The sequence below is a fragment of the Heterocephalus glaber genome, unplaced genomic scaffold (genome assembly GCF_053883595.1).
Source record: "Heterocephalus glaber isolate CG9 unplaced genomic scaffold, H.glaber_assembly_v1.0 deba00001613, whole genome shotgun sequence".
In the NCBI taxonomy this organism is placed as follows: Eukaryota; Metazoa; Chordata; class Mammalia; order Rodentia; family Bathyergidae; genus Heterocephalus; species Heterocephalus glaber.
Window position 1 is genome coordinate 26,849,552 of NW_028258384.1, and position 25,924 is coordinate 26,875,475.

The following is a 25,924-nucleotide window of genomic DNA, read 5'->3' on the forward strand; positions in this document are numbered from 1 at the left end:
TGTTACCACAGTAAAGCCGCTGCCGCCATCTTTATTGTGGCCAACTAGTATTTGCGTCAGCCTAAAAGGAAAATTAGTAAGGAATTCTGCAGGCAAATAGCCTTCAAGTTAGCATGGACCCGCCTGAATCCCACTCTCAACGTAGTTATTTTCATGCTGTAGCCCCTCCGGGTAAAAGTGAGTCCTTCAATTCACAAACACGCGAGTGCAGAGAACGAAGTGATGCCTGGGTGGAGCAGCGCTTCCGGCTGACACGCCGTACGGAAGCGTGGTGGGAGCTAGGATTGCGCGCCGTACGGAAGTGTGTTTGGGGCACCGGAAGCCGCTGGAGAGAGCAATGGCGGGATTGACTGTGAGAGACCCTGCAGTGGATCGTTCTCTGCGTTCGGTATTCGGTGAGAAGCATTCGGTGGATCCAAGCAAAAGGGAGGGACAGAAAGAGGCACGGGAGCGTCGAAGAACGCCCTCTTGCACCTTCCACCTCTAAAATCGCCGCGAAAGCTGGCGATGGGTCGGGCTTGCAGTTCTCCCTGCCCATCCCGTGGGGCGGCCAACCTCGTGGGCAAAGAAATGCTTCTCTTCCTCTGAGGCACCTGAGGTTTTCCGCGATATCATCAAGGGAGTTAGACAAGTGTTCATCTTCTATGCCTTACTCCTACATGATCTTCGACTATTTTTTTAGAAGAAAGGACGCATGGTAGCAGCCCCTCGCTCGCTGTTCGGTAGTACAGTATTTCTTACCCCGTCACTGACTATAGGTCATATGCTGAGTGTTTATGTCCCTGTACCCAGTTTCCGCCCTCTCGTAAGGATTTACATCCTTTGCTTTTTACTCGTGACATTTTTGTTTATCCATAGTCGTAGCGGGCACCTGGGGAATTGAGGTGAATTGCAAATGAATGAATGAATGAATGAATGATTAAAACCCCATTCGAGGAAAGAGGATTTAAACTATTATAAGTGATGTTTTTTGGCTAGAGTACGTTGTTTTTTAAAACATCTTTTGAAAAGACACATGACAAAACAATAAATTTTAAATACCCACCACTATGCCCGTCGTTTTCTCCCATAAATGTATGTATATGTAGATCTGTTTTTTAAATTATAATATTTTTATTAGTCATTGGTACTTGGTGGCCTCCAAGTAAATACAAATCCTTACATACTTATTTTAACCAAATTTAAGGACAATCTAACACTTGTCAGATCCAACAGAACTGTAGTATCTATACTTTTTGTATTTTGTCTCAGTGGTTTATTTCCCTTGTTAAGAGATATGAAGAGATAGAAGTGAGATGGGTTTTGGAGAACACTATTTTGAGCCAGTTGTTAGTATTCAGTAATGTAAGTAGATACTCTGTTTACTGTCTCACTAAGGATCTAGGTTAGAAACTCAGAATTGTAATATGTTATCTATTCCTTAGTGGGTAACATTCCTTATGAAGCTACTGAAGAGCAGTTGAAGGACATCTTTTCTGAGGTTGGACCTGTTGTTAGTTTCAGGTGAGATCTTCTACTTCTTGGTGGGAGATTCTTAAAAATTTCTGAAAATTTGGCCTGTAGCAATAATGGCAAGGGTATTTTTTTTAATGATAACTTTTCACATGCATTTTATTTTTGTTAACTGCTTTATTGAGATATAATTCACATATACAGTTTACATTCATGCTTACTTAAAAGGTTTTTTTTATTAAAATGTTTTAAAAATATTTCAGTGACGCATCTGAGTTGTAAAGCTAGTTATCTTACAGTGAGCCAAATTAGAGCATGCAGTCTTAGCAGGAATCTTGTATAGTATGTGTATAGTATTTGTGCCTGATACTTGGTTTTGCTCTCCAGATTGGTATATGATAGGGAGACAGGAAAACCAAAGGGTTATGGCTTCTGTGAATACCAAGACCAAGAGACAGCTCTTAGTGCCATGCGGAACCTGAATGGACGTGAATTCAGTGGGAGAGCACTTCGAGTTGACAATGCTGCCAGTGAAAAGAACAAAGAAGAGCTGAAGAGTGAGTATAAACCCAAGTTGTATGCATAATGAGTTAGTAGAGATGTAACAATGAAAATTTTCAGGATACATTTTAGAATACACCACACAGCTTCTTTACTTGACCAGCCTGAGGCACCTGAGTTAGGGAAGTAGTATCTTTGAGAAACAAGGTGATGTTGACTTTAGTAGAAGTCCTCCTGTTGCTAAGGAGTTGATTTCCACTTAGATGAATTCAGATCGACCACATTAGTAGTGCTATGTCATTAATCACTCCTATGAACAATTGCCAGATCTGTAGCTGGTAGGAGTACTAAGGCATTTTTGTGCCTTTTTTCATGAGGTAGTAGATCCAGGAATTCTGTTTTAAAATTAACAGCTTTGCTATTTAAATTTTCTTCTGAAATGACTTATCAAAAGAAATCAATAGCTTGGGTCTCTAACTTAGGTTAATATTGTCCATCTGTGTGACCACTGTCCAAGCTTTCCTCTTAAGAACACAAAATACATTCTCACTTTTCTACTCAGGAACAAGAGATTTTTCAGATGACTTCTCAGCTCCACAGAATTTTAGATTATCGATTGGTGCTTAGAAGCAGCCCTGAAAATTACTTGAAATGATTTAGCTTTTGATTTTGCCTCCATAACTTTCTTGTACTTCCTTCCTGATCAGGCCTTGGCACTGGTGCCCCTGTCATTGAGTCACCTTATGGAGAGACCATCAGTCCTGAGGATGCCCCCGAGTCCATTAGCAAAGCAGTTGCCAGTCTTCCACCAGAGCAGATGTTTGAGCTGATGAAACAAATGAAGGTGGGAGGAGGCCATAGGTTATAAATAAAGCAATTCACATCAGATTTTGAAGGAGTTAATTGATGAATTATGATGAATTAATGGATATAGCTCCTTGAATGCAAAAAGAAGTGATATTTATAGATAACCATTTCTTGTACCTTCATTATTCCATATGTGCACAATACTTTTCTCTACACAAACAGACCTACCTAAACAATCTAGCTGAGATTAAAAGCCTCTGGAATATTAAATTTCTAAGATGAGAATGGCTATAAATCATGATTTTTAAGTAATAATTATTGCACCTGATGATAAATGTGCTTTTCTTCTCAGCTCTGTGTCCAGAATAGTCCCCAGGAAGCACGGAACATGTTACTTCAGAACCCACAGCTGGCTTATGCTTTGCTGCAAGCACAGGTAGTGATGAGAATTGTGGATCCAGAGATTGCCCTGGTGAGTGCTTCCGATTCTTTTATGGAAATGGTAGGGTAAACTTTGAGCAGGATAGGAAGTACCTGATTGCCTTGTTAAACAGATAGCTCACTGGTTTGTCTTTTCACTTTTTAGAAAATTCTGCATCGCCAGACAAATATCCCAACACTGATTACAGGCAATCCTCAACCAGTCCATGGTGCTGGACCTGGCTCAGGAGCCAATGTGTCAGTGAACCAACAGAATCCTCAAGCCCCTCAGGCCCAGTCTTTGGTAGGGATTTATCCCTCAACATTTCTTTTGTCTGTTTTAGAATGTCATTTTCTTTTTAGGAAACTATATTGAAAGAAGAATGGTCAGGAACGAGATGATAATTTTCATTTTGAGGCATAAAAAGTTTCTAGGTGCAGAGCACATGCCATCCAAATGAATACAGATTCTGTTCCAAGTTTTTAAAACAAAGAGAAACTTCCTGCATGTCCTTTTCCTATAAGCTAACTTTGTGTTTATGTGCATGCCTGATCCTCCATTATTCCATATCCATTGTCCCATTTATTCCTCACAGAAGTTGTGTGAGATAAGCATTCTCATTATCTCCATTTTCACCAATGAGAAAAGAAGCTCGTTTTCCAAGCATGACACAAAATGCTGAAGCCATAAAAATATTAATACATTTATGTTTTTTGTTTTGAGACAGGGTCTCGCTGTGTATTTCAGGCTGGCCTTGAACTCACTATGTGGCCCAGGCTGGCCTCAGACTCATGGTGATCCTCCTGCCTCAGCCTCCTGAGTGCTGGGATTACAGGCATGCGCCACCATGCTCAACTAATACATTTAAAAACTGAAAAATTGCTGTATGGAGAAAGGAAGGCAAAATAAACACCACAGACAAATGACAAAATAGAGAAAAATATTTGCCACACATATAACAGACAAAAGGCAAATTACTTAATAGTCATTAGTGGTGTTCAAAATGTATGTTGCTATATTATACTACCAGCTGCTTCCCTCTTTGTCTTTTTGAGTTCAAGGCCCTTTTTTTTTCTTTTAAAATGTATTGCTAGGCCCCAGTCATGAAGTCAAGAATGTGTGTTATATGCTACCTGCCACAGAGATAAGATTTCTCAATTTCTACATTTAGGATATGTCCCATCTTAACCATATTACATATTGCAGATTGCTTCATGGAATACAAAGTATGTGATAAATCTGATGCCACATGAGACTGCTGTATAAAAAGGGCGTTTGGTAGACTATTTGGAACTGCCAATTTTAAGAGAACCTTTGGGTCTCCACAGAGGCATGTCTATACCGTAGTTTTTCTCTTGGTCAGGGTGGAATGCACATCAATGGCGCACCTCCTCTGATGCAAGCTTCTATGCAAGGTGGGGTTCCAGCACCAGGGCAGATGCCAGCTGCTGTAACAGGACCTGGCCCTGGTTCCTTAGCTCCTGGAGGTAAGTTTGATTTAGAGTCTTCACCATTTTGTTACTTCTGTAAAGTATAGTCTTAGCAATTACTGCAGTGCAGCCAAATTATGTGTTAATAGGATCTTGATATGAAATTAATGTATAGCTAGAAAGTGTATATTCTAGGTGGAGGAAATAGATTATTTCTTATACACAAATTCTGTATGTCTCATAGCAAGAAAATGGACAGTAAAGTGGAAAAGCACAGTAAATCTTCTAAATTAAAGAGGAAAGATGGAATGAACAGAAACTGATCAAACCAGGAAAAATACAAAAGACAATATAAAAAAAGTGGTAAGTGCAGACTGAAGTAGAAGTAATAAAAATTAATACAGTCTTTATTCTGTTAAATGTGAATGAACTGAATTCTCCCATTAAAAAGCCAGACTATTAAATTAGGTTAAAACTTAGGAATAAAACCAGCACAAAACACATGATAAAGTTGAATTTCAATAAATACAATCAAACCAAACAGCAAAAAAAGGAAACTTAATAGCTACACTTTCATTGAAAAGCATGTAAGTAGGCAATTAATAGAGTATTTCTATTAAACTTGTGAGTTTTCACTGTTCAACAGTTGTAATAAAGACACTGTAAAATACTGATTCCTTGCATGAAACACCTGTATTAACACATGGTGGAGTACTAATATTTAAAATTTTTATGCAAACAAAATTCTTACTAATTTTTCTAATATGGGTTAGATTGACTGTAACACTACTCGTAGAAGATAATTTAAATCTAAATTCTTTTGTTTTGTAGAGAGACCAGTCTACAGAGCTAAGTTGACAAAGAATAGAAGAGTTTCAAAGAAATTTTATTAAATGCACAATTTTCTTTTTTGGCACCAGGGATCGAACTTGGGACCTTGTGCTTGAGAAGCAGGTGGCAGAACCACTGAGCTAAATCCCCGGCCCCACAATTTTCATTTACTCACTTTATCCTAATACAGTTATAGTTATCTTTCAGGGAAAGAAATGGGTTCTATATTTTATGTTTTTGAGTTACAGGTGCCTTACTTACCTTGAAATACCACTATAAGTTCTAATGTGAGCCTACTACACATGACAAGTATGCAACCATGAGGCACATTACATGAGTTAACACTCAGACTGATTTGCAGCCTGTTTAGTGAGCTCAGTGGTTTCGCCGCCTGCTGCACAAGCGCAAGGACCTGAGTTCGATCCCCGGTACCAAAAAAAAAAAAAAAAATTGCTATAGAAGTTTCCAAATATCTGCACTTCATTTCTATACTTGTCATGAATTGTTAACACGGGTTATAGATGAGCACCATCTGTGACTCACACTTTGAGTAGCATTGTACTAGTGGACAGAAAATAAATATGCATATTGAGTGATTAAATAATCAAATCAACAAGTTCCACTTAATATATAGTTAATACCTCAAGAATGCTTTATATCTTGACTATAGAATACACTCCTCACTCCAAATGACCGTGGAACAGGTTTTTTGTACTTAGCCACAAAATAAAACCTTAACAAATTCAAAAAAGCTAGAGACTTTATAGCCCACATTCTTTCATTATAAGTAAGATTAGAAACATATTTAAAAGACAACTGAGAAAAATCTTTACTTGGAAAATTGAAGGACATACTGTACTTAATCTTTGAATTAAAAAGGAAATAAAAAGAAATTTATAAATTAAAGGGAAATAAAAAGTGTATATGTACTTCATACAAAAAAAATGCAGGAAACAGTAAAGGCACTGGTTAAAGGAAAATGAATATTCTTAAATACCTATATTAAGAAAAAGGCACTCTAGTTTTTTTTTTAATTCTTTTATTGGTACATTTTAGGTATACAATATGTTTACATTTGTCATTGGGTGCTTGTACCTGTACATGATGTATCTTAGTTCTTATTTTTTTCCCCATTACCTGTGCACCCTTCACCCCCTCCACCCTTCCCTATTTACATAGACATCATTTCCATTTTTTTTTTCTATTCTCATAATTTTTCCTTTCCCTTCTTTCCCCTTCCCCTCCCACCACCCCACACCTTTGGACCTTTTCCTATTTCAAATTATCAATTATTCATTTTAATCATTTTAATCCTTATTTACACTTTCAGTTTCTTACACTAGAGAAACTATTCGGTATTTACACATGTGTGTCCTATTTATTTCACTTACGAGTATGGCCTCAATATGCATCCATTTAGCTATAAATATCTCTAGTTTCTCGTTCTTTATGGCTGAGTAGTACTCCATTTTATAAAAAAAAACGTATCTTCTTTTTCCAGTTTCCAGTTAATGGGCACTTGGGCTGTTTCCAAGCTTTAGGTATTACAAACTGAAAGCACTCTAGTTTTAAGGAATTAGAAAAGTCATAAGCTAGAAACACCAAGAAGAGAAAATTAACATAGATAAAAGTTGAATGTAAGTGCAAAATTTAAAAAACTTCTAAGTGATATTTTTTGAGTTTGTAGCATTTATATTTCTGAATTTTTTTAAAGTTAAAACTTCATGAAGATTTGTGAGCTACTGTGTACAAAGCTCTTTAACTATTGATGAGAATGGGTAAAACAACCTCATAAAAAAGTGGACGAAGAAAATTTGCAAGAACTTCATAGAAGAGCAAAGCCAAATGGCCAATATAAAGAAATTTATTTACAGTTAAGGGATTACAAATTAAATAACAATGAGAATGCCATCAGACTAGCAAGTTTCAAAGAGGTGATGATCTTGATAGAGTAAGTGGTATTTGTACATTGCTGGTAGAAATGTGAAGTTCTTCAGCCTTTCAAGAAAGGGATCTAACATTGAAAATTAATATGCATTTTGACCCACAAATTCCACTTCTGAGAATCTAACACATATAAATAAAAGTGTTGTTATATAATGATGTATAATATAAGAAATTTCACTCATGTTTTCTGCTCTTTCCTCATATCCTGAGTTTTGTAGTTTGGTCTGGATCACATGAATAGAATAAAAAGATGGCTAGAAGGGAGCTTTGAAATTATTTAGGCCAGTGGTTTTCAAACTTTATGTTAGAAGCATGTAAGGGACTTATAAAACACAGGTTTCTGCAGTGGGGACCGAGAATTTACAATTCTAACAAATTTCCTGATGATGCTGATGTTCCTAGTGTGGGAACTACATTCAGAGAACCACTGTTTAGACCAGTTCTTTTTACTGATGAGGAAACCTGAGAATGTATTCATTTTGTCAGATCATTTCAGAATCACAGTTACTTAGTAGAAGGGCAGAGCTGGCATACATTTCTTTAGGTTCTTAATCCAGAGCTCTTTGGTATTTGGCTTATTAAATGCAACAGGGGAATGTGATATGTACTTGTCATTTTAGGGAAGTGTTAATGAACTGCAAACAAGTGAGCTTGTCTTTTCTCCTCACTTACCACCTATATTTCTCCTTTGAGGAAAAGAGAATTATTGCTATGTGGAAGGCACCATATAACGACTTGGCGGTGCATGAGTATTCTTTGTATAGCAGTCATCATGCCCCAACTGGTTAGAGTAGACCAGTTGTTCTAAACCCTGTTTAACCTAGCCCCCTTTTCATAATAATAGATATTTTGCAATGACTTTACTATCCTTAAAGGAAATGCACAGATTATGTAACCTATATAACATATCAAAAAGTATAATGTCTTAACTATAATGAGATGTAAAAGGACATTCATTTATAATATAAAATTAATATATAAATGTTTGGGCACAATTGCACTAAAAAACAGCATGTATCAGGTGTTTGTACTGTTTGTCAGTTAGCATGTGTCATGTGTTTATACTGATACCATTAAAGTAAAAACTAAAACTAGACAGAGGCATGATTTTTTGGCAACTGAGATACCACAAGGACTGTTCTGTGATTTTTTGAAATAGAGAAAACATAATAAAATTCTTAAAACAAATTACACATTGATAATTTACCCAGTAATTGCATTTCTGGCAAATACTGGGTAAATATATGTGTATTTGTGCTCGCTCACTCTCACCCCCCCCCCATATATGTACACACATCCAGTGCAGACAGCTAGGTGTCATGATGATTGCCTCCTGTAATCACAGCACAAATGCCTGCTATAATTCCAGAACTCTGGGAGACTAAGGCAGGAGATTCACAAGTTCAAGCCTAGCCCAATTTAGGAACCTAGCAAGACCCTGTCTCAAAATAAAATTCATATTTTTAAAAAGGGCTGGGGATATAGTTTAGTGTAGAGACCCTGAGTTCAGTCCCCAGTACTACAAAAAAGTAAAACAAGCCAAAAAGTGCAGAGAACCATTGTGTTTACAAGTAAAATAGACTGGGGTTCTAATTTCAGGTGGCTATAAGCAGATTTTCATTTGTGTGTATGTTCAGTAAGACATTTCAAAGTTTTGCAAGACACAGGGTAATTCTTGATGTGGGACTGTCTCACATTGCAGGACATCTAGTGTCCCTGCCAACTTCTCATTCAATGATAGCTGTATCCTCACAAATCTTTGTCACAACTGAAATAGTATACCCACCCATATACGAAACACCCAGGGAATAAATATTACTGCATCCCATGAGAGGAGGTCTGTCGGTAAGTGGCATTGTTCTTGTATTACAGAATAGCTTTCTGCCATGGCTTTGGTAATCATTGAGAAGAAGTATTGATACTGAACTGACTTCTGTCACTGAAGTATAAAGTATACTAACAAACCTCACCTTCTGTTTTAACTGCATTGTTGAGTGACGGTAACCATCTACTTTCATAGATTTCTTCTTGGAAGGCAGAATGAAGTAATTTGTAAGTTCAGACACTATTACTCATTTGTGTCTTTCTTTCCTGCCCTTTATGTTCCAGGAGGAATGCAGCCTCAGCTTGGAATGCCAGGAAGTGGACCAGTGTCCATAGAACGGGGACAAGGTAAAGAAATATTAATGTCTGATTAATGTATACTGGACTTGGAAATGTTCCATATCAGCATTCTCTAATATGACAGCCACTAACCACCAGTGGCTATTTAAATATTAATTGAAGTAAAATTTAAAACTCAGTTCCTTAGTCACACTTACCACTTATAAGTGCTCAGTAGCTATATGTGGCTAGTGGATGCCACACTGGACATGGCAGATATATAGAGCATTTCTATCATTGCAGAAATTTCTGTTGTACATTGCCGATCTAAACTTTCCACGTAATGATTCAGAGACAAGCTCTACAAGAATTGATGAGACAAATGAACGCTTTGTTTCCTAATAGTCTAATGATTTGTTGACATGTTCTTTTTCCCTCCATGGATTGGTTATCTGTTGACTTAGGGATTTTAATAGTGACCATGTAATATGTGACTGGGTATGAGAAGACCAAATTTAAACCCCAGAGCAAGCTGGAAGGGTGATCATAGATCTGAAAAGCCTACTTGAGAAATGTCTGTTGTATTGTGTCAGAAATGCATTATATATTGCAGCAGCCATTCTAAAGTCTCCATGATATTTCTCTATGTTACTGGAATGCAGTAGTTGAAAATTGAGGAGAGGGAGAAAAGGGAAGGAACCAAGTGCATACTATCTGTCAGGCACCTCAGTGTCCATAAGCAACTTTGGGAGTTAGGTGGTAGCACCTCAGTTTTAAAGGAAAGAGATGGAAGCTCAGAATTTTAAGTTACTCAGGGGGATAAGGTAAGTAAATACTGACATCTGAGTATGAAGAGCTGGATTTGGTACTCTGTTCTAGAAAGTGGCAGAGCTAAGACTGAGAAGTCTCTAACTCCAAAATATATCCCTTTTCTTTCTCCACATTGCCTCTATGAACATGTTCTCAGTTTTGTACCACTACTGGTACAAATGGATCTAATCACTTTTATCAGTCTTTTTACTAATAAAGTTAATAAAAAGTTGCCCAATGGGACAGCTGTGCATGTACTACCAGTGGTTCAAACCACCTGACAGACAAATGAATTATGGCCCTATCATGAATGTGTTAACTTCCAAAAATATTCTTCAATGTATTTTACTCTTACTCATTGAGTCCTTGTGATGGGAAAAGACTGCTTTAGATAAAAGTAGAGAAACTTAAGTTTTTTCTTCTTAGCATATGACCTATGAGTGAAACCCATTTAAAAAGAAAAATATAAATATACTGGCCAATGATTTGTATACTGGGATTCATGGTTGAAACGATAGAATAATTTTTTTTTCATTAGATGTCTGACAGGAAGACAAACTCCTGACCAAATACCTCATCTTTTCTCTAAGCATTCCATGCTTTTGTGTTGTTGTGTGCTTCTACCTCACCACTGTCAATAGATAGTGTATGTATCTGTGTTAGTTACTTTTCTCGTGGCTGAGACAAAATACCCGACACCTAAAGTTAAAAAGGGTAAGGTTTATTTAGCTCACAGTTTGCAGAGGTTTCAGACCATAATTGGCTGGCTCCAAGGCAGGGTGGCACATGGCAGAGGGGCAACAGTTCATGGCAGACTAAAGGTAGCAAAGCAACAAGAGAACCTTAACAGCCTCTTTCTGCCCCTTTTATCCAGACTACAGGGAGTAGGGTGGTGCCAAACCAGTCTGTGTACTGGTCTAGTAATTACATGCCCTTGATCCCAGCATCACACACTCTAGATTCAGCTACCTCTGAAAAAGCCACTTTAGGGGGACATCTAGACCCAAACCATAACATTCTGCCCCTAGTCCCCCAAAGACTCATATACATTCCTTTATGCAAAAGGTATTTAGTCCATCTCTAAAAGTTGCCAAAGTCCAAACAGTTTCAGCGTTGCTGAAAGATCTGAGTCCAAAGTCTCCGCTGAGATTTAAGGCAAATTCTTAGCTGCAAGCCCATGTACAAATGAAAATAAACTTAAACACTTCCAGCATTCAGTGGCACGAGAGAGACATCTCCATTCCAAAAATTACAAAGGGAAATACAAAGGAATGGGACGAAAGCAAGTCCAAAATCCAGCAGGGCAAACATTAAATTCCACAGCTCTACTTTCAGCATCCCCAGCAATCTGTGACAAGTTGTGAACTCCAAAGGGCTTGGTGGCTCCACCCCTACAGCACTTCTGGTAGTTATAGCTCCCACGGCTCCTTTCCTGGGCCAAGTCAGCTCCTTCCTTGCAGTTTTCCTCAGATGATCCACATTCCTGGCTTCTCCAAATTTCTGGGGTTCCCACTGTACCTGTGGCTTCACACTCACAGCTTCACACACTGTCCTCTCAGGGGCTCACTGCCTGGCCTCCCAGGCCTTCTTCTGAAATCTGAGTGGAAGCCCTCCTGATCCCACAACTCCTGCATTCTGCATGCGCCTAAAACCAGCACCACATGGCTGACACCAAGGTCTGCTATCAGCTGGAGCAGTAGCCAGGCTTCCTTCTCTCTTGGCTGTAGGGATCCAGAGCCTATTAACCAAATGCTGAGGAATAACTCCCCTAGGCCACCGACATTCTGGAACATGGTACTGTGGGACTCTCTGCTCAAATCAAAGTCTTCACTTTGGCAATACTGAGGCTGCAAAGAGTGGAGTCCTACTTGTGATGCCTTCAGGCCATCTTTTCTATTCCCCTGTCCCTTCTCAGCAATCAAGATATCCTCTGCTGTATCTTCGCAGGCTGCAACTTTACTGGAGTTTCCTTTATGGCCAAACTCAAAATGTTTTAAATCATTCTACTGGGCTCTTTGCTCTTGATTCTCAACATAAATCTGGCTAAAAGCCCCCAACAGTAGCCATGCCACCACTTCAAAATTAGACTGTGTTGAAATTTCTTTTGCCAGATTAATTAGTCTCCTGCCCTTAATCTCAGTCTCAGGCAAAGTTTCTGGACACAAGCAATATGCAAACAAACTTTTTGCCAAGGCATACCACATATCATCGGGAGTGCAGTAGCCAATGCAGTCCTTCTTCCCAGTAGAAAAGCTCCTGAGCCTGGTTTTTATCACCTTTATGGTCTTCTGAGTTCTGACCCATATAGTACAGCCTAAGGAATTTCAGCTCTACTTTTTAAGCTGGCATCTCTGAACCTTTCCTAACTCTTCCCCTTCCCACAAACCAGTTCCAAAGACTGTTGAGCCACAAGGCCAGGTAATGTCACAGCAACGACCCCACTCTCAGTACCAAATCCTGTGTTAGTTACTTGTTACTGTGTTACTATGTTACACTATCCTGTGTAACAAAATATCTGACACCCAAAGTTAAAGGGGAAAAAGTTTATTTAGCTCATAGTTTGTAGAGTTTTCAGTCCATAATCAGCTGTCTCCAAGGCAGGCTGGCACATGGCAGAGGGGCAACCATTCATGGTGGACTGAAGATAACAAAGCAACAAGAGAAGTTAACAGCCTCTTTCTGCCCCTTTTATCCAGAATACAGGGTATAGGGCAGTGCTAAACCAATCATTGCACTGGTTTAGTAATCACATGCCCTTAATCCCAGCATCACACACTCTAGGTTCAGCCACCTCTGATAAAGCAACCTGTGACCACATTAGGCTTTGGGGAGATATCTAGACCCAAACCATAATAGTACTCCAGTCCATATTTGTAGTGGTGCGAAGGGACTAAGACTTTAGTCATGCTTCTACCTCCCCACAGGCCATCAATCAAGCATTAGCTGTTTAACACATAGTTCCACAAGACATCTTTCTTCCTGCTGTAGTTATATTCACTTTTCTGGTAAAAAAATCAAGAAAGGAAAATGACTCATATTTTTGAAGGTATGTTCAAGGATATCTTCATGAGGATACAAAATGAAATGAGCTTTCTTTTGTGGTCTCCTTTAGTATTCGGCAGAAGAAGCAAGAATCTTTATTTGTACCCAGATTATCTTATTTTTTCTGTAATCCTTGTGTCTTTTGCACATTCCTAATAGTGAAAGGAGACAGTTTAAGATATTTCTTGCTTTCCTACCACTTTTGTTTAGTGTTGGTGCCCTTCGTCTCATTACTCTTTGCCATTGTCTTGTTTGCTTATTATCAATAACTTGCTGTGGCAGATGATTTTGTTTAGAGTGATACTGCTTCTGTTCATCTAAAGTTCATTTGTTACATTTACCCACTTGATATTTTTTGGTAGCAGAAATGTTTGTGCTTTAAAATACAACAAAAATAGTACTGCCCCACATCTGTTATGGCCTCTCCAGAATAAATCTCCCATTCTAGATTCAGTGTAATTTCTTTCACGTTTTGCTTCTGAAAAATACGTTGATATTTAAAGCCAACCTTTTAGTATTTTGTTTCTTTTCTTTCATAATATTATAGGGAGATTTAGGAGAAAATAGTAGTAGCAGAGGAAAAGATTGAAAATCTGGTTATTTCTGCCCAGATAAACCCAGTGGTCCACAGTTTCCCTTTAGGAAGCTATCTGGTCACCAGAGGAGCTAGTATAGCTTAAGATTTTGTAGCTAGAGACAAGCTAATGAACTCTTGGCTTTTTTACTCACATGTATAAATCTCCAGTCTCCATACATGTATGTTTCTCTGTGTGTGTCTGTGTGTGTGTGTGTGTGTGTGTGTGTGCGCGCGTGCCCACGCATGCATGTATGCAAGCTATTTTAAGTGTCTACTCTTTCTCCTTTTAAACTTAACGCTCACCTAGGAACCCTACAACACTCGCCCGTGGGACCCGCCGGGCCTGCATCAATTGAGCGAGTTCAAGGTACCCATTGTATCTACGGGTTTCCTTTTGCTTGTGGTGTTCAGGGTGGGACGTTGAGAGGAAAAGAGCTGCTTGGCAGTCATCCTCACGTTCAGAACCCAAAAGGGTAGTTTTTGGGGGCTTTTTGGGGGGTATTTTGTTTTTGTTTTTGTTTTCACCTGTTGAGGCCACAAGCCTAAGATTGACCTCTTCACACAGGGCAGAGAACATGGATGATATGGGCATCTGTCCGAGGCTGTACTCCCTCCCTACTGGTGTCAGGAGGCTTGGATGGAATAGCAGTCTGTAAGGAGACAGCGGGTTCTTGCAGAGCCATGGCAGTGTTCACATATGCCAAGACCCTACCTCTCTTTTGTGCCTCTGGTCCTTGAACTAAGATTGAGTAGAAGGAGAACCAGGAGCATAAGTTTCTTCAGGTCGCAGTGCTAGTCCTTGGCAGGTTGCTCCCCAGTTTGTTCTTTATAAAATTCCATCCATACCTCTGACATGGCACAGATTCTGTCTACACCCTGCTTCTGTTCTTGAGCTGCAAGAGGATTCTGCTGTGGTGAGGTTTCACCCACTCTAAGGTGTCTGAATTATGTTGTCAGTGGTATATAGAGTCATTTCTTGTTTCCTTCTATGTCCTTCACAGCAGTAACTCCCTGTTTGTTTTCCTGTCAGTGCCGATGCAAGACCCCAGAGCCGCTATGCAGCGGGGATCCTTGCCTGCCAATGTCCCAACTCCTCGAGGTCTGTTAGGAGATGCTCCGAATGACCCACGGGGAGGCACTTTACTTTCTGTAACTGGAGAGGTAGAGCCTAGGTAAGCACTGACATAGAGAAAACTGTTTGAGAAGTCAGGATTTTTTCTTGCTTTGAGAGCAAAGTCTTTCTGCATCACTTGTACCTGTCTGCCTACTTCAAAGGTAAATATTCAAGGTCACTGTCCAAGACCAAGCACTTCTCCTAAGGCAGAACTATATGGTTTAATACATCATTTTAAGCTAACCATGACTTCTACATTTTCAGAAATTAAGAATTTTAGTATACCTGAACAAAGAAAACTTAATGGTAGTGGTAATATTAATAATAGCAATTATAACAGTAGTTGACATTAATGGGAATTTTACTTCTGACTTAGCTCCGAGTACTTTACCTAGATCATCTCATTTAAATCTACACCCTAGACTGGGCCTGTAGTTCAGTGGTGGAGTGTTTGCCTGCCATGCATAAGGTCCTGAGTTCTGTCCCCAGCCCTGCCAAAAATTAATAAATGAACCCACACAGCCCTAGAAGGTGAATATTAATAATCCCATTTTACAAATGAAGAAGCCAAGTCATGGAGAAGAAAGGTAGATGTGCCCAAAATCACACATCATCTAATAAATGATAGAGCCTAGATTTGAGCCACTCAGTTTGAATCCAGAATGTGTAAGTACAAGTTTGCATACTGTTTACATTTAATGAATACCCATTAATTCCTCCCTAATTATGAGTGCCTCGATTGAATTGGAAATTCTGGACCACATGGATATATGTCACTATAGTTTCTCTTCTATCTATTTACTGACTAATGTTTATGTCAGTTCTTGGTCAGATGTTTACTTACTGATCTTCTAGTTGATACTTTATTGTTGTTGTTAGTTCTGTTTTAAATACAACATTTCTCTTCATCTCTAGAGGTTACCTGGGACCACCTCATCAGGGTCCACCCATGCACCATGTTCCTGGCCATGAGGGCCGTGGACCACCCCCACATGAGATGAGGGGAGGGCCATTAGCTGAGCCCAGACCTCTAATGGCAGAGCCAAGAGGACCCATGCTAGATCAAAGGGGTCCACCCTTGGATGGCAGAGGTAAGGGAATACCACATCATGAGGCTAACTAGTAGTCATGGATTAATAAAGAATTCAACTGTCTTCACCTCTAAGGTGAAATAAGAGCTGCTAGGGAAATGTGGTTAGCAAGCGTCATTAAGGTTTAATTGCAAATCTGAGAAACTAAGGAGGAGTCATGTATAGTTGCAGCGGGATGTGACTAGAATAATGGATGTCCATCTTTCTTGAATTGTTCTTATAATACAGGTGAGTAGCTTCATGGTGTTTTCCTTAAAACTTTATAGGTGGAAGAGATCCCCGGGGAATAGATGCACGAGGGATGGAAGCCAGAGCCATGGAGGCAAGAGGTTTAGATGCCAGAGGGATGGATGCCCGTGCTATGGAAGCTCGCGCCATGGAAGCTCGCGCCATGGAGGCCCGTGCCATGGAGGCTCGTGCCATGGAAGTCCGAGGGATGGAGGCCAGAGGCATGGATACCAGGGGCCCAGTGCCAGGCCCTAGAGGACCTATACCTAGTGGAATCCAGGGCCCCAGTCCAATTAACATTGGGGCAGTTGGCCCCCAAGGAGCTAGACAGGTATGTGAAATCTTGATCTATTCAGGATGCTTGTTGACCCAATTATTACTGCCTTCTGACTAGAACTACTTCTCAGACTAGGATCTCCCTTGTTGTATCCCCCAGCGAGGTGATTTTCTGGCCACCAGGATTGTAATCCAAAAGAACAACCTTGTTCTACAATTCAGGAACTATTTCATTCAAAGTGGAGCCCTTGAAAATGACAGAGTACTCTTCATTGTGTGTACAAACCAACATCACCTACAAGACGTTTTCCAAAATATACTTGCCAGGATCTCAGCCTAACTCTCAGCAGTTCTATCAGTATCCAGGCATGGGTGATTTGACAAACTTCTCTCAAAACAGTTTTACATGTGTGACCCAAAGAACCACTGGCTTAGAACATATAAAGAGCGGTGGTCACTTAGATAATCTTAGTATTGCATAAACTGATATTAATATTAATCTGTTGTCATCACAAAGCCCGAGTAAACAATGAAATATGTACAACTGAAATCTGTCTCTTCTCTCTCTTCATTTGCCTCTTTCCAGCTGTTGTGTATATGGTGCTCTGTGGTTGTCATCTCTTCTTTATCCCCATTTGATTGTGAAGAGGTGGTATGCGTGTATCTTCCTGAGTTTTTGTATGTGATACTTTAATTTCCCTCTAGCACCTCCACCTTCCTTTTTCCTCCTTCCTCTGTATATTTCTCTCTTCCCTCTGATATGTTTATGTATCTTCCTCCTTTTGTGTGAGTGCAGCAGGAGAGAGAGAATGTTAGAGCTGAAATAGAACATGTCGATCACATGTCAGTCATCCTGTTCCCTAATTTTATAGGTTTGGAAACTGAGGCCCAGAAACTCAGGTGACATGATTCACCTAACTAATTAACATAACTAAAAAGTGGCAGAGCAAGGAATAGAGCCCACTGGTTTTTCCCACTCTGGGAAAAACTGTCCTGATCCCTGCATATTTGTGTGCCTGGATAGGTATGGGTGTCTACCTATTCCTTCATAATTTGAAATAAATATATGGTTTTTTTCTGGAATATGAAGATTTCTTCCAGTTTTGCTTTAAAAAAAAAATGTGCTTATGGGCCTCGATTCTTATTATGCCCTCTGTTCAGTGGCCTCAATTTTTTTTTAAGCATCCATTCAGCAATTACATATTGAGTGCCCACTGTGTACCAGATATAGATCTAAATATTGGGGATATAACTAACATTGGGAACAACAAAGTCCCTGCCCCTATGGAGTTTACACACTAGCCGGAGAGAGAAACAACAGATAACTACAAAATGTACTTACATAATTCTGCAGAGAAAGACATTGAAAATAATGGTTATAAGACCATTTCTGGGTAATGTCTTGCTCCATTTTCTGTGCTAGTGCTCGAACTCATTATAAAACTAGGTTTTTTGGTTTAATTTTTGGTTTTTTGCAGTGGTGAGGATTGAACCTAGAGTCTCATACATGCTAGGCAAGTGCTCTACCACTGAGCTGTATCCCTTACCCAATATAGTTTTTATTAATAGTCTGTTAAGCCGATTAGATCTAAGGAAATAAAAATTTTATCTTCAAACCTTTTTTACATATTTTAAATTAATATATTCACTTAAAAATGCACATAATACACATTAATCTATAAAAAGTATACATTAAGAACCTCACTTCCTCTCTGTACCTCTCTCACTTATGATATATTCTTACTTTTCCCCCTTTCATTGTTATGCACTTTGCCTTTTTACTTAACAATGTGTCCATAATTCATCATTTGAAATAAGATATCTAAAATTTAACTCCAGTCCATCTAGTTAGAAACTTGTGCATAAAGTTCAATACTACCAGAGTGATTATATAATTTGTAATGCATAGAAGGGCTTTTTTTTCTTTTTGAGACAGGGACTCACTCTAGTTCAGGCTGGCCTTAGACTCATATGTACCCCAGTCTGGCCTCGGACTCACGGCAATCCTCCTGTCTCAGTCTCTCGAGAGCTGGAATTACAAGTGTATGCCACCATGCCTGGCTAGAAGGGCATATTTGACAGTGAAATAGAGTGCTGTTAATAATTTACTCTGAAGCAAAAACATAAACTGGGATTGTCTTAGCAAACCAGAATGTGTGGTCACTCTTGATAGTACTTATCTGCCTGGAACAGGTATTACTGGAAACTTAGAAGAGCTATTAGTGAGTAGTTATTTCACATGACAGTACCTCAAGTTAGTATTAATAAGTATTAGTAAATTTCAGAAAGACTTAAGTTCATAGGTGTTTGACATCCATAACAGATCATTAAAGTTCAGGCAGGTCTCTAGATGTAGTATTGATAAAGAACAGAACAGTGATAATATTCTAGCAATCTGCACAATGCTATATACTAAATGCTTCATCTACCCATTGTTTAGGAAATGAGTTAATGCATGTAAGTAAATGTTCCAAATAATAGGACTATTTACCAAATTTTAAAACTTAACAAAAAATTATAAGGTATATTTTATGCTTCCATTCTTAAAAAGGATTTAAAAAATTATTTTAATCATTTTTAATTACTCAGGGTCATCATTAAGTAGATCCATTATTGCATATGCTGCAATATAAAGCGTAGTTACCTCTTTTGTGGTTTCTCATCTCCTTTACTGTCAGGCTATCACCTGGCTTTACACAATGCTGCCATGATATCTGCTCCTAACAGTTTATCTATGTTTTATGTTTTGCTCCTTCTGATCTTCTGGGGAAGCAGGTATCAAGTTTGTTAACAAATTGTGTTTAATAAGAGTACCTAATCTCTGGGTGAATGCCTGAGTATGAACTTAATTCTGATGTAAGGGTGCATCTAACAGTTTATGCTGGGTGCTCCAGGTCTTTTCTTTGGATTCTGATAGTCTTCCAAAAGGTTGGACTCACTGAAGATCTTAAATACCTATAAGAATGATATTACACTTTATTCTTTTACTCAGGTCAATGATACTTCTTTGTTTTGAGCAGAAAGCATCTGCTTTGTATTTCCCAAGGAAAGTGTGGGGCAAATAGCAGTTTTTTTCATGAGAGGGCTTCCCATTTCCTTTCTGACTCTGACATTATGATCATCTCTACCTTGTGTGTGAGGTAGGGCCTTTTGGGATGAACTACCTGTGTCTGATTGTACTAGTGATAGGTAGCAGCCCTGGGAATGTAGCTTCCCCAGTGGACCAGCATATATTATAGAATCTGTTGGTTTTTATTTGTGTTTCCACTTAGCACCAATTTCCAGGGTGTTCTCAGTTTTTTCTGTGCTTATTTGGCTGAAGTTTATTTAATTTGATGGTATGCAGTTGTGCTGTGTGATGATGGTTGATAATGCTGAAGCTGTTGAAATCAATTATGTCTAATTTACTGGTTGATCTCTAGCTAAACGCTGCCTTCTGTCATTACAGTAGAAACTAATCTTCAGACTCATTAAGTTGCTTTTTTACTCATATTTATATAAATAAAGTTCATAATTTTTTACATTGCCATTACTGTATTCAGGTTCCCTCTATGTCAGGAGCTCTGAAAAAATCTCTTTTCTTTCTTTGTGCACATAGGTCCCAGTCATGCAGGGAACAGGCATGCAAGGAGCAAGCATGCAGGGTGGAAGCCAGCCCGGTGGTTTTAGTCCTGGGCAAAACCAAGTCACACCACAGGATCATGAGAAGGTAAGCAACACTAACTGACTGCCTCCATATGGACAAATCTAGTCTTTTTGATTCCTCTTTTCACAGTTACCATGTGGCGATCCTGGGTCTTCAAAGCCCCTTTGGAGGTGATGTTTACTCTAACTTAGAACTCTTTTATGATCTTGTTGCCTGAAAATTTATGGACCTGGTCATAAAGTTCTTAAGTGGTTGTACATGGTAGCTTATCTTATATTTCAAACTCATCTACCAGTGGCAGATTTTTTTGTGCAGACCAGATTGACCTGAAAATACAATCCCCTTAACTTCTTCCCCTTTCTACCTTATCCCTAAAAACAATAGTAGATTCCCCATAATTATATCTTTCCACCATTGTGGGGAGCTCATGTCTGATGGAAAGGCTAAAATTTGGGAAAAGGAAAGACTTGCAAAACAGGATTACAAACTGAAGAATTCCCAGGGCTCACAGATATCATCTTTGTCTGCAGGAACTTTGAGTTGATAAAGGTGTCTGTTTTGAATTGCCTAATATTTTAATTTATACTTGTTCTTTTCATTGTGCCTTTTTCTCACCAGAATTTTTTTTCCTTTTTGGCTTGCTGTTTGTTTTCTGTGTGAAATACCATTCCCTTTTCCATTTTGCTTTATTCCCCAGTACAGTAGCTTTTTGGACAGAAGCTGTTGTTTTTTGTTTTGTTTTGTTTTTTAGCTGCTTCACTGAAACTTACTACCTTATTTTCCTCTGTACAGGCTGCTTTAATTATGCAGGTCCTTCAGCTGACTGCAGATCAGATTGCCATGCTGCCTCCTGAGCAAAGGCAGAGTATCCTAATCTTAAAGGAACAAATACAGAAATCCACTGGAGCACCTTGAAAGGTGAGCAAACTTAATCCAACCTGAGCAGGACTAGCCCCTTATGTATTTGGGGTATGCACTTTCAACCAAAAAGATTATTCTCTCTGAAGCCCTCAGTCTTCTCAACTGGATTCTCTTTACTCTCAAAAGTCAGCACCTCAGATGATAGAGTGAGGCTGTAGAACATTTGTTCAGTTGTTGAATTAGTTATAATCTTTTTTTCCTAGTGACAAAATAGCATGTGATCAGTTTAGCAAAATTAATTAGATACAGCACTGTAGAAAGTTAAAGATGAAAAACCTTGCTTCCCTGATTTCATTCCCCCAATAGCACCCCTCGATATACTTTAGCATGTATCCTTCCAGAATCAGTTGTATTATTTTATTCCAAAACAATACATAAATTTTGTCTTATCAAAATAGAAAAAATATAGAAGATTTTAGTAAAATGTATAGATATTTTAGTTGCCAGTACTTGTTTTCTAATGACTGTTTTGATGTTAAACTATTACAGCATGTTTAAGGTAGTAAATATCCACCATCACCATTGGTTTCTATACATTTTGGAGATTGCTATATACTACCACCCTTATTTTTCTTGCTCATCAGGTAAAAAAGATTCAGGTGAACTGCCTCATAAATAATCATGTGACCTAACTTGGTATATATTGTTGTTTCTTTTAAAGAATTTTTTGCCTCAACATCATTGTATCTCATAAACAATTCTGTTTTCCAAAAACAATTTAAAATTCACACTGACCCAATATCTTTTGAATATCTCCTTTTTACTCTATCTACATTATAATTTCTGTCCATACATTATAATAGTGAACTCACAGTAATTAGCAGTCTTATTAAATATATCGTATTTTATCCCGTATTTGTAATGTCTTTAAAACATCCAAACTGCAAATATTATCATACCTGTTTTTAGACTTTAATTGACTGAATTATAATTGGGAGGTATCATAGATGGATGGCTATAATCTAGACTTTTGATATGGCCAGTACTTTGACCTTTTTTCCACATACACCCAATACTCTTACTTTGTCAGTAAAAACATGGACTATGTATTATATTCAGAGGAATTTACTTATCCCAGAGGAGGCATTCCCTGCAGTGTGAGAAAATTACTGTTTTTAAATAGTGAAGGCAGAAATATTTCTGAAAATTCTTTCATTATTCTTGGTTATAAGATACCTAAGTTAAAGCCTTGCACATTAACCAGAGGGTAGGGTTTTTGTCTGTTTTTTACCTTTTAAACCAATAGATTCACAGGAAGTTATTCACAGGAAAAATAGTACAGAAAGCCTCATGTACCCTTCAGCCAGCTTCCTCCCAACAATAACATCTTTTTGCTTTGTAGTATAAAACCAAGAACTTGACATTGGTACATTGCTGTGAATGAGACTATAAACCTTATTCAATTTTGACCACTTTTTTACACCCACACTAACTTATGCCTATGTGTGTGAGACTACAACTACAATTTTATGTGGACAAGACTTTACTGTGTCTGCTGTTATTTGTGCATACTGTGGCTGAAGCATTGGGTTTCCCTCTATCTTGTACCTACCTAGTTGTGGTCCCTCTTTGCCATCACTGACAGGCTTCTTTACCATTACCGTTAGCGTAAGTGTTTCTCAGCCAGCATCAGTTTTGCCCCTTGAGGGACATTTGGCACTGTCTAGACACATTTTTGGTTGTCACAACTTTAGGGAATATAGTATGCCACTGACATTTAGTGGGTACAAATCAGAAATGCTCCTGAACATTGTGTAATATACAAGATATTCACTTTCCCACCAATATCAAAGAGTGCTCCACCTCAAAATGTCAGTATAATGCTGTGATTGAGAAACTCTGCTACAAAGGATGATTGCTTTGGGGAGGCAAGAGACACATCTAGGAATTCTGTCCCAGCAATTTGATCTTATGCATATTCTCCTTCCCCTAGCCTTTTTGTCTTTTTCCTGATGTTTGGGGAAGAGAGCTTTGTCTCTACTTCTAATAGCTTTTTTCCCAACTTTTTCTTACAGGTTTTCAAAAATACCTGGCAACAATTCTGGAAGTTAATTCCATAACATTGTTGAAATGTTGAAAAAAGGTGATTTCTGCATCCATCCTAACCCTTGAATGACTCAAATTGGTGCCAGGTGGAGGACTCTCATCACCTTCTCTCAGAACAAAATCAGTTCCTTTTGTTGTTTTAGTTTGTATATTTTCCGTGACTTGAAATAAACTTTGAACACAATTTTATTATACTGCAAATTGATATACATGTTTGCTTTTAAAAAGCTGAACTCCAACAGTGAAACTGTCTATGTATTTTCTACCCTTACTGCAGCATTGTACTTTGTTATATTGGCATCGAATTGTGTTTACTGTAGGTTAACCATTTATTCTTCTTCATGATAATTTGAGAATTTCTCAGAAGCAATGTTTTCTGGAATGTGGTCTTTGTTTAGTTTGCTTTCAGCAAGAATAATAAGGCTTTGTCCTTGGGAAACTTTCTGGAACATTTGTGTCTTCTGGGAGAGAGTTGGATGTGCTTGGACCTATAAAATAGAACCCTAACAAAACAGTCTACCACAGCAGTGTGTTTAATTTAGAAAAATCCAAATATTAAAACTCATTTTTTTGTTGTTAGTGTCAGGTCTGACCATACATAGTTCACAATTAAGAAAGATTGTGTTGGCACTGGTTTGAGTGTGTCAGCAACACGAGACTGTTGTCATTTTACTTGTCTTCTAAAACTCCTCAGTCTAAGTAGTCAACTTTAAAGGTTTAAAAAGCCACTCGTTTTTCATGTTCAAGTTAAAAACTGAACTGAAATCAAATGAACAAAATACGTTTCATCCTATCCTCCCAAAAAGTCACTAACCTACAGCTCTCTACCCTATAGCCAAATTTATTCTTGGAACTTAAAGCAGAAAACCCTAAAGCTCTTTACATTCTTCTCAGTTATTGTAAGAGGATCAAATGTAGAGGACAAGCAATCAGGTTGCCTCTTAGGTCTGCCCTGCCTGCTTCCTTGGAGATATTTACAAACATAATTAGTGCTGGTAACTCATACCAATGGGTCTCCTTGGCTAGTATTCCCTCTCATAGTGGCATTAAGGAGGAACATGTTTTCTGTCCATTATCAGGCTGACCTCAAGAAGTTAAGAATTGTCTTAATAATTAGTAAAGTTCTACTAGAACTACTTTTGAGCCTATTTATATTCTCAGAATCTCATCCTCTGGGTTAGGATTATGGTCAGGTGACTTAAAAGCCTGACATAGGCTTAAGAATGTGATAGCATATTGCTTACATGTTAAGTAAAATAGTGCAGAGATAATCAACTTTATAAGAGATATTAAAATTCAGGATTTTCTACTCCGATATGTAAACATTTACAATGAAAATTTGCTGGATATTGCATATTACAACCTAGTAAAAGATCAAGACAGTTAGGGAGTGTTCTGTGTATCTTCATCCCTAATTCATCTTGGATGTTAATTATGCATAGAGTTTGTTTTTATTACCTTTTCTGCCTACTTCCATGAATATTCAGTCCTTGATGTGTTGATTTTGACAGCTGTCGTATCTTGAAATTTAGACATTGAGATCAAGAAGGAAGCATTTTGTTATGAAATCATAGGTTTCAAAGAACTCAGATTACAAAACAAAGTCAGTTCAGATAAAATAGGAACAAACCATATATTCAAGGTTCCATTATATATTTTCCTAAAGCCTTGCTAAGCTTAATTCAGGTAGCTGAAATGTGGGTGAACAAAATGGCAACAGCAGTAGCACTCCAATCACAGCTACCACGTGTTCATAGCCTACATGTATTGTTTCAGTAACTGAAAAAAGCAATGTAACAAATCCTTCAACCCGTCAAGATCCCTATATATTTAGAAACGATTTGCTCATTCTTGATCACTTAATGATAGAAAATTAGGTGCTGTCGTGGTAATTAAGTAGAAACATCCTTATATAATGAGTTCAATTGTCTTTGAGCACAATGAAGTATGGTGGTTCTTTCCTCCTAGTGATTCACTGTGGCCACTAACATCCCAGAGCCAGTGTGGTCATAATACACAGTTGGATAGATAGGAGAAATAAATATTGATAAGACAAAGGCATTTTGCTTATATAATTAGATGAATGATTCCTTAGTGAATAGGAACCAAAAACATCTTTCAGAATTGTTAATTATTTTTCACACTAGACAATAAAACCCCTTAAAAATGGTGATAAAAGAGTTTCTGCTGGTTTAGTAAGTCATCCCATGTGGAGATCAAGTTTTCCCAATTATTTCCAACAGGATAGTATAAGATGACTATAGCTTTTGATTATAATACAGTTGCAATTAACAATTACTATTACCATGTTTTTAAAGATTTTCTTTCTCAAATGGAAAGCCCAGGAAGAAGTGACAAAAACTCATTCCTTAAGCAAAGAAAATTTCATTTTTTGACAAAGGTAAAACATAAGTTGCCATTCACACTGGAAAACATGGTTAAAGTTACAGAATGTATAATGTTGCTATTATATGGAAAAGAGTGTTCTCGGTAATTTTATGTTCACTGTTTATTATTTATGGTTATGTTTTGTCATTAATTCAATAAAATTTTATTTTAAAAGTCACTCTACGTAGAGATTTCTATGAGGGCAGGAGGGAGGGAAGATTATAAACTGAATTGTAGAAATTGGAGTCAACAAAGTTGACTATGGTTCATTTGTGTAACTCAACCTCCAAACC

General features: G+C 38.1%; 1 protein-coding gene across 4 annotated transcripts; it reads left to right on the forward strand.

The window, feature by feature from the left end:
* The first annotated feature begins 256 nt into the window (after positions 1 to 256).
* Positions 257 to 25,809, forward strand: Cstf2 (cleavage stimulation factor subunit 2). 4 transcript variants are annotated; one of them, XM_013068427.3, is made up of 16 exons: positions 257 to 395; positions 1,425 to 1,503; positions 1,840 to 2,009; positions 2,661 to 2,797; positions 3,113 to 3,232; positions 3,347 to 3,484; positions 4,545 to 4,668; positions 9,499 to 9,561; positions 14,229 to 14,288; positions 14,487 to 14,573; positions 14,952 to 15,093; positions 15,951 to 16,126; positions 16,393 to 16,685; positions 20,229 to 20,339; positions 21,069 to 21,194; positions 23,213 to 25,809. In XM_013068427.3, the coding sequence occupies exons 1-15, from the start codon at positions 338 to 340 to the stop codon at positions 21,189 to 21,191; spliced, it is 1,881 nt and encodes a 626-aa protein (XP_012923881.1). In that variant the 5' UTR covers positions 257 to 337; the 3' UTR covers positions 21,192 to 21,194; positions 23,213 to 25,809. The 4 variants fall into 4 exon arrangements, with proteins under 4 accessions (XP_012923881.1, XP_004872636.1, XP_004872637.1 ...); XM_021250453.2 differs by lacking the exon at positions 257 to 395 and adding an exon at positions 423 to 722; XM_004872579.4 differs by lacking the exon at positions 14,487 to 14,573.
* The last annotated feature ends 115 nt before the right edge of the window (positions 25,810 to 25,924 follow it).

Coding starts and splice junctions, on each gene's coding strand:
- Cstf2 (XM_013068427.3), top strand. CDS start 338: ATGGCGGGATTGACTGTGAGAGACCCTGCAGTGGATCGTTCTCTGCGT. Junction 9,562..14,228: donor GTCCATAGAACGGGGACAAG/GTAAAGAAATAT, acceptor ACGCTCACCTAG/GAACCCTACAACACTCGCCC. Junction 14,574..14,951: donor CTTGGATGGAATAGCAGTCT/GTAAGGAGACAG, acceptor TTTTCCTGTCAG/TGCCGATGCAAGACCCCAGA.